Source organism: Mytilus trossulus, chromosome 12 (assembly GCF_036588685.1).
Source record: "Mytilus trossulus isolate FHL-02 chromosome 12, PNRI_Mtr1.1.1.hap1, whole genome shotgun sequence".
In the NCBI taxonomy this organism is placed as follows: Eukaryota; Metazoa; Mollusca; class Bivalvia; order Mytilida; family Mytilidae; genus Mytilus; species Mytilus trossulus.
Window position 1 is genome coordinate 30,055,940 of NC_086384.1, and position 11,901 is coordinate 30,067,840.

General features: G+C 39.3%; 1 protein-coding gene across 1 annotated transcript; it reads left to right on the forward strand.

The window, feature by feature from the left end:
- The first annotated feature begins 9,699 nt into the window (after positions 1-9,699).
- Positions 9,700-10,938, forward strand: LOC134692349 (myosin-2 heavy chain-like). The gene has a single exon (XM_063552804.1). It carries the CDS (start codon positions 9,700-9,702, stop codon positions 10,936-10,938), a length of 1,239 nt encoding a protein of 412 aa, XP_063408874.1.
- The last annotated feature ends 963 nt before the right edge of the window (positions 10,939-11,901 follow it).

Consider the following 11,901-nt stretch of genomic DNA (forward strand, 5'->3'; position numbering starts at 1 on the left):
CTCGTACGGGTCTAGGGTATAAGTGCTATGGGCCATTTTAAAGGCAATAAGTACCTCTTCCTCTGGTATCATTGCCCACGTGGAGAATCTCTTCGTTTGGCCAGCCGGCAATAGTTCATTTTCGAATTTGTGATATACCAGGGAACCCCCCTTATCCTTTTCTGACTAACTCGTACGGGTCTAGGGCATAAGTGCTATGGGCCATTTTAGAGGCAATACCAACCTCTACCTCTGGTATAATGGTCGATGTGGAGAATCTCTTAGTTTGGCCAGCCGGCAATAGTTCAGTTCGAATTCGTTGTATCCGGGATACCATATCCCTCCTTTGAACCCTCTACTGACAAACTCGTACGGGTCTAGGGTATAAGTGCTATGGGCCATTTTAAAGGCAATAAGTACCTCTTCCTCTGGTATCATTGCCCACGTGGAGAATCTCTTCGTTTGGCCAGCCGGCAATAGTTCATTTTGTGATATACCAGGGAACCCCCCTTATCCTTTTCTGACTAACTCGTACGGGTCTAGGGCATAAGTGCTATGGGCCATTTTAGAGGCAATACCAACCTCTACCTCTGGTATAATGGTCGATGTGGAGAATCTCTTAGTTTGGCCAGCCGGCAATAGTTCAGTTCGAATTCGTTGTATCCGGGATACCATATCCCTCCTTTGAACCCTCTACTGACAAACTCGTACGGGTCTAGGGTATAAGTGCTATGGGCCATTTTAAAGGCAATAAGTACCTCTTCCTCTGGTATCATTGCCCACGTGGAGAATCTCTTCGTTTGGCCAGCCGGCAATAGTTCATTTTCGAATTTGTGATATACCAGGGAACCCCCCTTATCCTTTTCTGACTAACTCGTACGGGTCTAGGGCATAAGTGCTATGGGCCATTTTAGAGGCAATACCAACCTCTACCTCTGGTATAATGGTCGATGTGGAGAATCTCTTAGTTTGGCCAGCCGGCAATAGTTCAGTTCGAATTCGTTGTATCCGGGATACCATATCCCTCCTTTGAACCCTCTACTGACAAACTCGTACGGGTCTAGGGTATAAGTGCTATGGGCCATTTTAAAGGCAATAAGTACCTCTTCCTCTGGTATCATTGCCCACGTGGAGAATCTCTTCGTTTGGCCAGCCGGCAATAGTTCATTTTCGAATTTGTGATATACCAGGGAACCCCCCTTATCCTTTTCTGACTAACTCGTACGGGTCTAGGGCATAAGTGCTATGGGCCATTTTAGAGGCAATACCAACCTCTACCTCTGGTATAATGGTCGATGTGGAGAATCTCTTAGTTTGGCCAGCCGGCAATAGTTCAGTTCGAATTCGTTGTATCCGGGATACCATATCCCTCCTTTGAACCCTCTACTGACAAACTCGTACGGGTCTAGGGTATAAGTGCTATGGGCCATTTTAAAGGCAATAAGTACCTCTTCCTCTGGTATCATTGCCCACAAGGAGAATCTCTTCGTTTGGCCAGCCGGCAATAGTTCATTTTCGAATTTGTGATATACCAGGGAACCCCCCTTATCCTTTTCTGACTAACTCGTACGGGTCTAGGGCATAAGTGCTATGGGCCATTTTAGAGGCAATACCAACCTCTACCTCTGGTATAATGGTCGATGTGGAAAATCTCTTAGTTTGGCCAGCCGGCAATAGTTCAGTTCGAATTCGTTGTATCCGGGATACCATATCCCTCCTTTGAACCCTCTACTGACAAACTCGTACGGGTCTAGGGTATAAGTGCTATGGGCCATTTTAAAGGCAATAAGTACCTCTTCCTCTGGTATCATTGCCCACGTGGAGAATCTCTTCGTTTGGCCAGCCGGCAATAGTTCATTTTCGAATTTGTGATATACCAGGGAACCCCCCTTATCCTTTTCTGACTAACTCGTACGGGTCTAGGGCATAAGTGCTATGGGCCATTTTAGAGGCAATACCAACCTCTACCTCTGGTATAATGGTCGATGTGGAGAATCTCTTAGTTTGGCCAGCCGGCAATAGTTCAGTTCGAATTCGTTGTATCCGGGATACCATATCCCTCCTTTGAACCCTCTACTGACAAACTCGTACGGGTCTAGGGTATAAGTGCTATGGGCCATTTTAAAGGCAATAAGTACCTCTTCCTCTGGTATCATTGCCCACGTGGAGAATCTCTTCGTTTGGCCAGCCGGCAATAGTTCATTTTGTGATATACCAGGGAACCCCCCTTATCCTTTTCTGACTAACTCGTACGGGTCTAGGGCATAAGTGCTATGGGCCATTTTAGAGGCAATACCAACCTCTACCTCTGGTATAATGGTCGATGTGGAGAATCTCTTAGTTTGGCCAGCCGGCAATAGTTCAGTTCGAATTCGTTGTATCCGGGATACCATATCCCTCCTTTGAACCCTCTACTGACAAACTCGTACGGGTCTAGGGTATAAGTGCTATGGGCCATTTTAAAGGCAATAAGTACCTCTTCCTCTGGTATCATTGCCCACGTGGAGAATCTCTTCGTTTGGCCAGCCGGCAATAGTTCATTTTGTGATATACCAGGGAACCCCCCTTATCCTTTTCTGACTAACTCGTACGGGTCTAGGGCATAAGTGCTATGGGCCATTTTAGAGGCAATACCAACCTCTACCTCTGGTATAATGGTCGATGTGGAGAATCTCTTAGTTTGGCCAGCCGGCAATAGTTCAGTTCGAATTCGTTGTATCCGGGATACCATATCCCTCCTTTGAACCCTCTACTGACAAACTCGTACGGGTCTAGGGTATAAGTGCTATGGGCCATTTTAAAGGCAATAAGTACCTCTTCCTCTGGTATCATTGCCCACGTGGAGAATCTCTTCGTTTGGCCAGCCGGCAATAGTTCATTTTCGAATTTGTGATATACCAGGGAACCCCCCTTATCCTTTTCTGACTAACTCGTACGGGTCTAGGGCATAAGTGCTATGGGCCATTTTAGAGGCAATACCAACCTCTACCTCTGGTATAATGGTCGATGTGGAGAATCTCTTAGTTTGGCCAGCCGGCAATAGTTCAGTTCGAATTCGTTGTATCCGGGATACCATATCCCTCCTTTGAACCCTCTACTGACAAACTCGTACGGGTCTAGGGTATAAGTGCTATGGGCCATTTTAAAGGCAATAAGTACCTCTTCCTCTGGTATCATTGCCCACGTGGAGAATCTTTTCGTTTGGCCAGCCGGCAATAGTTCATTTTGTGATATACCAGGGAACCCCCCTTATCCTTTTCTGACTAACTCGTACGGGTCTAGGGCATAAGTGCTATGGGCCATTTTAGAGGCAATACCAACCTCTACCTCTGGTATAATGGTCGATGTGGAGAATCTCTTAGTTTGGCCAGCCGGCAATAGTTCAGTTCGAATTCGTTGTATCCGGGATACCATATCCCTCCTTTGAACCCTCTACTGACAAACTCGTACGGGTCTAGGGTATAAGTGCTATGGGCCATTTTAAAGGCAATAAGTACCTCTTCCTCTGGTATCATTGCCCACGTGGAGAATCTCTTCGTTTGGCCAGCCGGCAATAGTTCATTTTCGAATTTGTGATATACCAGGGAACCCCCCTTATCCTTTTCTGACTAACTCGTACGGGTCTAGGGCATAAGTGCTATGGGCCATTTTAGAGGCAATACCAACCTCTACCTCTGGTATAATGGTCGATGTGGAGAATCTCTTAGTTTGGCCAGCCGGCAATAGTTCAGTTCGAATTCGTTGTATCCGGGATACCATATCCCTCCTTTGAACCCTCTACTGACAAACTCGTACGGGTCTAGGGTATAAGTGCTATGGGCCATTTTAAAGGCAATAAGTACCTCTTCCTCTGGTATCATTGCCCACGTGGAGAATCTCTTCGTTTGGCCAGCCGGCAATAGTTCATTTTCGAATTTGTGATATACCAGGGAACCCCCCTTATCCTTTTCTGACTAACTCGTACGGGTCTAGGGCATAAGTGCTATGGGCCATTTTAGAGGCAATACCAACCTCTACCTCTGGTATAATGGTCGATGTGGAGAATCTCTTAGTTTGGCCAGCCGGCAATAGTTCAGTTCGAATTCGTTGTATCCGGGATACCATATCCCTCCTTTGAACCCTCTACTGACAAACTCGTACGGGTCTAGGGTATAAGTGCTATGGGCCATTTTAAAGGCAATAAGTACCTCTTCCTCTGGTATCATTGCCCACGTGGAGAATCTCTTCGTTTGGCCAGCCGGCAATAGTTCATTTTCGAATTTGTGATATACCAGGGAACCCCCCTTATCCTTTTCTGACTAACTCGTACGGGTCTAGGGCATAAGTGCTATGGGCCATTTTAGAGGCAATACCAACCTCTACCTCTGGTATAATGGTCGATGTGGAGAATCTCTTAGTTTGGCCAGCCGGCAATAGTTCAGTTCGAATTCGTTGTATCCGGGATACCATATCCCTCCTTTGAACCCTCTACTGACAAACTCGTACGGGTCTAGGGTATAAGTGCTATGGGCCATTTTAAAGGCAATAAGTACCTCTTCCTCTGGTATCATTGCCCACGTGGAGAATCTCTTCGTTTGGCCAGCCGGCAATAGTTCATTTTCGAATTTGTGATATACCAGGGAACCCCCCTTATCCTTTTCTGACTAACTCGTACGGGTCTAGGGCATAAGTGCTATGGGCCATTTTAGAGGCAATACCAACCTCTACCTCTGGTATAATGGTCGAGGTGGAGAATCTCTTAGTTTGGCCAGCCGGCAATAGTTCAGTTCGAATTCGTTGTATCCGGGATACCATATCCCTCCTTTGAACCCTCTACTGACAAACTCGTACGGGTCTAGGGTATAAGTGCTATGGGCCATTTTAAAGGCAATAAGTACCTCTTCCTCTGGTATCATTGCCCACGTGGAGAATCTCTTCGTTTGGCCAGCCGGCAATAGTTCATTTTCGAATTTGTGATATACCAGGGAACCCCCCTTATCCTTTTCTGACTAACTCGTACGGGTCTAGGGCATAAGTGCTATGGGCCATTTTAGAGGCAATACCAACCTCTACCTCTGGTATAATGGTCGATGTGGAGAATCTCTTAGTTTGGCCAGCCGGCAATAGTTCAGTTCGAATTCGTTGTATCCGGGATACCATATCCCTCCTTTGAACCCTCTACTGACAAACTCGTACGGGTCTAGGGTATAAGTGCTATGGGCCATTTTAAAGGCAATAAGTACCTCTTCCTCTGGTATCATTGCCCACGTGGAGAATATCTTCGTTTGGCCAGCCGGCAATAGTTCATTTTCGAATTTGTGATATACCAGGGAACCCCCCTTATCCTTTTCTGACTAACTCGTACGGGTCTAGGGCATAAGTGCTATGGGCCATTTTAGAGGCAATACCAACCTCTACCTCTGGTATAATGGTCGAGGTGGAGAATCTCTTAGTTTGGCCAGCCGGCAATAGTTCAGTTCGAATTCGTTGTATCCGGGATACCATATCCCTCCTTTGAACCCTCTACTGACAAACTCGTACGGGTCTAGGGTATAAGTGCTATGGGCCATTTTAAAGGCAATAAGTACCTCTTCCTCTGGTATCATTGCCCACGTGGAGAATCTCTTCGTTTGGCCAGCCGGCAATAGTTCATTTTCGAATTTGTGATATACCAGGGAACCCCCCTTATCCTTTTCTGACTAACTCGTACGGGTCTAGGGCATAAGTGCTATGGGCCATTTTAGAGGCAATACCAACCTCTACCTCTGGTATAATGGTCGAGGTGGAGAATCTCTTAGTTTGGCCAGCCGGCAATAGTTCAGTTCGAATTCGTTGTATCCGGGATACCATATCCCTCCTTTGAACCCTCTACTGACAAACTCGTACGGGTCTAGGGTATAAGTGCTATGGGCCATTTTAAAGGCAATAAGTACCTCTTCCTCTGGTATCATTGCCCACGTGGAGAATCTCTTCGTTTGGCCAGCCGGCAATAGTTCATTTTCGAATTTGTGATATACCAGGGAACCCCCCTTATCCTTTTCTGACTAACTCGTACGGGTCTAGGGCATAAGTGCTATGGGCCATTTTAGAGGCAATTAAATGGACTGGTAATGTTGAGATTAAAGACTCTTATTGATCTCCGTAATTTTGAAGAATTATGTCATTGAAATAGTAATTGACAGTTTCTATTTTTCTGTTTATTATATTCCTTCAATAAACTATGTTTCTTGTTTTTCTGATCTTTTTAATTGTGTGATACTATCGTATGTATTGTATATTTTAGTTTTAAAATTGGACTATATTTGTAGACAACGAACAGATTATGGAATGCCCATATGACAATTAATTCCATTTAATAACCCTATATTTAATCATCTTGTTTACTATAGTTTACATTGATTCAATAATAACAACATTTTAATGTTCATAATTGTTTTGTGTTGTGTGAGGCAATGCAATTAAACTTTTCATTTACTTTCATTTTAAATGACGCGGACCTTGCAGAAGACACCTATTGGCTTACTATTTCCTAATTACTTTATATTGCTATAAATAGCATAACCATAATGGATATTAACAGCAAAAGTTATTTTATTGTCACAATCTAATAACTACCCAAAACATTTCATCGAACGCGGTTTTGATCTCATGAATATTATTGACGGCTAGCCTCATGAATATTAACGCCGGCTAGATCCACACTAGTCGCAAATTCGTATAGACATTGTTATAAGTGACCAGTCCCAAAAGTATAGAAAGTCCTTAATTCGGAAGAAAGTAAAATTTCTAATATTTCTGTTTGTTTGTCACGCACATGTTTCAAAAACGTAATATTGGTCAGGACAACCTTCAAAAATGTGTGTAAATTGGCGCAATCGTATATTTTATTTTTGGCGCAAATGATACCATGTAATTTTTAAAATAGGTGGCGCAAACGTAGCATTGGAGAAAAAAAGTTGTGGCGCAAAAGGACGCATTTTTGGCGCAAACGGATCTCTCCCGATTTAATACGCCAGGTGGGTGTTTTGTCTACAGAGGACTCACCAGTGACGCTCAGATCAAAATAGTTAGAAAACCATACATAATTATAATGAATTTGCCAGAGATGAATTATTGTTGATTAAAAATATCAATATTACAAACACTATTTTTTTAATGTGTAACAATGTAAAATCTTGTCAAATCGTGATTTGAGATTGCTGAACATTTTCCTTCATTGAAAAACACTTTAAAAATATAGGAGAATTAAGAAATAGCTGGTTAAAAAAAAAAAAAAACAGAAATATGTAAATTTTAATTGAGAAATTTAAAGTTAAAAGGTGTCTTTATTCAATATCACTATACTTGATTGGGAAAATTTTCATTAAGTTTGATGATTCAATTGAAAGTTAAATTCAACTATGCTACTTTTGTTAACTTGTGCAATTCATAATTACTTTCGAATATGATACAATTCTTTCAATTGCCCTGAAGGCCTGGGCGGTTCATTACTTTTGCATATGCGGTGCATGTTCTTCCCGGTGTTTTTACCAAAGAGGGGCACAGTACTATAACGAAAATGCGTAACTAACGGTACAGTTAACAATTTCATAACCAGATGAATATTATACAAATACAGCCTTTGTATGAGGTCGATACAAGGATATATTGACCTGAAAGAAGTATATTGACTGAGGACGAAGTCCGAGGTCGATATACTTCTTTGGGTCGATATATCCTGTATTGACCTCATACAAAGGCTATATTTGTTATATTATTAATTTCAGACCATATTTGTATCAAAATCGTCATTTAGGATTATTGCAATTTTATAGATATTACATTGTCTCCTTGACAGTAACAACAAATTAGTTGTTATTTCATTTACTTTTTTTTTTTTTTTTTTTTACATCTTATGTTTTTAAAGATTTTTTGTCAAATAATCGATGACAAAATATCACGTGTCATAAAACGTTAAACAATATCTTGAAATTCATTACATGACGTCACAAAGTATATCGGTTTTTAGATATTCTAAAAATAACCGTGCGATATGCTTTTTGCCGGTCAATATGCTTTTTGCTATCCGCCGTTTTCTCTCTACCTTCGAAAATATAGTTTAACATGTGACTATCTCTAAACGAATCAAATTTGTTAAAATATACGAATTAATAATATTTTATTATATCATAATGAATACAATTTATCCATATACTTGTATGAAATATTACTAAAATTTACGGTTCAATAACATTTAAAAATATTAAAAGGCTATTAAAGGTTTGCTAGGTTTATTGAACAGATTCATAAGAACTTCCCAAGCGGGCTGATTAAGGGACCTTTATTGACTGCTTCCGGAATGTTATCACATGCCTTTCCGTTAATTTCTGTGACGTTTATCACATGCAACTTCGTGAATTTCCGGAAATTTGTTCGCAAACGACAAAACAGTGCGGAAAACCGCAAGTAATTTACATGTAATACTTTTCACAAAATAGTTGAGGAGCAAATATATGTTGTGACAAGATAAATAAAATGCTTGTTATATAAATAAAAACAATTAAATTCAAAAAATATATTTTGTTGTCTGTTAATTATTATCTAAAAATTCGTAGAAAGACAAACTTTAATTAAAAGTCCTTGTCTGTATTTCTTCTGCTGAAGTATATGATAAAAAGATCATTACATGTAATTTTTCATATCAGACCCTTTATCGGCCCTCGTTCATGATATCATCCCTCGAGCCTGCGGCTCTTGGGCCGATATCATGACCTAGGGCCGATAATGGGTCTGATATGAAAAATGCCATGTAATAATCAATACATACATGTACCAGGTATGCGGTATATTTTCTACAGGAATTCAATTGTGGTAAAACAAATATTCAAATCCATAATTTTGTATTTTCAAAACTTAAACACACATGCTTTTTCCCATCATCCTTTATTCTACAATGTTTATAGAAAAACTCTCGTACGACTATGAACATGCCGGACTAAATAGATTTATATAACGTTAAGTTACAATGTTGAATTAAATAAAACATGTTGTAAGGCTAAGCATTTGTATTTATGAGATCACATGTACAACTGAAACAGTTATGGAGAAGACGGAACTAAGTTGAAAACTTGACAATGTGTCTAATTAATTTGTTTTGAACAATAAAACATGTTTAAACTAACTGAAATAGAAATTGACCAGACCCCTCTTTGTGAAAGATGAATATAAGTTGAAGTAATTTTTCGCGTTAAAATTGAGTGAAAAGGGAAACTAACAACGCCAAATTGATAATAAAAAAAACATAAGTGTTTCTTATATGAGGTATTGATTTAACAGGGTTGTTGAATTCCATAATCTTGAACTCTTAATGAAAATTGAAGTAGACACGTTTATTCAACAAATGCATTAATTTAAAAAGCCAAAATTATATTTCCTGTCTATAGAGATTTTTATGTAACCATCTGTAGTGAATTATTTTCATACTATTTCAATCGTGGATCAACTTTGCGTCAGACAGCATTCGTCACAGCTCGGTCGATTCTAAGAAACGAAGGAGAGTAGCGGATTCACCCGATAATTGTCGATTGCCTCATTTCTCTTTCGTCACAACTCGGCCGATTCCGTACCTTCGTCTAAGGAACGAAGGAAATTAGCGGTTTCACCCGATGATTGTCGATTGAGTCAGCCAGGTGCTTTATTGAAACAAAACGTACATGACTGCAATTATACATGTTTTAAAGAATACGCAGTTAAGTCGTTACGATGGTCGTTGTTTTTGTCATTTGTTTTTGTATTTGTTTTGCTGGTTCCTCAGCCAGTTCAATCGGATCTCCGTTGGAAGAATCACTGCAATGTTCAAAATATCATTTTGAAGAAAAAGTTTTGGAAAAACTTGTTCGTCTAGAACTTAAGATGGAAATGTATGAAGCAAAAATAAAATCTTGGGAAGATTCGATTCCAACTTACCTTGATAAAATTGATCATGCCAAGAGACGGACTGAAACATTTTTAGAATCAATGCAGAACATACTAACCCAGGAGCAAACACGATTAAATGAGTCTTTCCATGAAACTGTCGAAAATATATATCTCAATTCGGAAGGTAAAATAAACAGTGATTTGGAATCTAAAATTGGTGAATTCGAGAATAAGAGTGAAAGTGCCCTTGAATTTTGGCAATCTTCCCTCGTGCAAGATCAGACACGATTTAACGAAACTGTTACAAATATGTATACTCAGTCGGAAAGTAAATTGAAAGGTGTATTAGATTCAGTATCATCTAAAATGGACGAATTCAGCAAATCCCATAAGAATGGAGAAAACGCCCTTGAACTTATGAAATCTTCCGTCATGCAAGATCAGGCTCGATTTAATACGTCCTTCCACGACACTGTGAAAAATGTCTATATTCAGTCGGAAAGTAAAGTAAAAGGTGTTTTAAATTCAGTATCATCTAAAATGGAGGAATTCAGCAAATCCCATAAGAATGGAGAACACGCCCTTGAACTTATGAAATCTTCCGTCATGCAAGATCAGGCTCGATTTAATACGTCCTTCCGCGACACTGTGAAAAATGTCTATATTCAGTTGGAAAGTAAATTGAAAGGTGTTTTAGATTCAGTATCATCTAAAATGGACGAATTCAGCAAATCCCATAAGAAAGGAGAAAACGCTCTGAAAGTTTTGCAATCTTCCCTCATGCAAGATCAGGCTCGATTTAACAAGTCCTTCGACGGAACTGTGAAAAATGTCTATATTCAGTTGGAAAGTAAAGTGAAAGGTGTTTTAGATTCAGTATCATCTAAAATGGACGAATTCAGCAAATCCCACAGAAAGGGGAAAGATGATCTTCAACTATTAAAATCTACTATCCTTCAAATGCAAGAATTATTCAACAAGTCATTCGATATGTCGATGAATAAGATTGAAACGGAATCGAAAAATTTGATACAGAACTTTAGTTTGGAACACAAAAATGGTATGTATTTAATTGTATCTTAATGCCAACGAACACTCTTTATTTAAGGATTGAATGCTTCTTTTTGTAACTATATTGGGGTGTTAAAGCGTTGACCGAAGTACATATTCATTCTAAAAATGTGCGCACGGTCAACGCTTTTACAACCCTATGAAGTTACATGTACAAAAAGAAGCATTCAATACTTATAATTACATTTATTTAAGCTAGGATCATGACATTTTTTTAACACGATTTTTATCAATTTTAAATTTAATTCACCTGTACATTTTATTGTCGGACCTCGTGTTATTATAACTGATAAGTTTTATCGTGTAATGCAATTGCTTAAGGAATAACACGTATTGTGCAGTAAGCCAATCAGAATAACGTATCATAACGAAACATACATCTAATGTTATTCATAATAGTACAATTATAAGTATTCTTTTAAATCATCAATAATAAATCAGATATTTTTATATGATTTGATTTAACCATGGAAATATTATATTAACTCAAACCTATAATACTAAAATAACGAGGTCCAATTTGTCATCGGGTAAAAACGACAAATCGAAGAATTCAATTTTATATATAGCCAATATCATAGGACAATGGTGTTGATTAAAAATTACACCACTCCAGACCCTTTTGTTTTCCACATAATTAATATTGCCAATGGCCCAAGACCACAATTAATGACCCCGCTTTTCGTTGCGAATATAGTTCCTCAAATTTAAAAAGAGTGTATTTTTCCTTAATTTTTTTTCTTTCCCTTCCTCACTCATTTCTTAGATTATTTTGGGTGGAAATGAAAGAAAAGAGATGAAATAATTTTTTGGATGTTGTATTTAAACTGATTTTGATATGGAATGAGTGATTAGGCCAAGTGCAAAAAGGTAGTACAGTTTACAGTTTTCGGAACATCTCTTGACTAGTCCATAGGGGTATGGATGTGTATTGGCTAAATTTGTAAAAGTGATTGCTTCAATCTTTCTGAATTT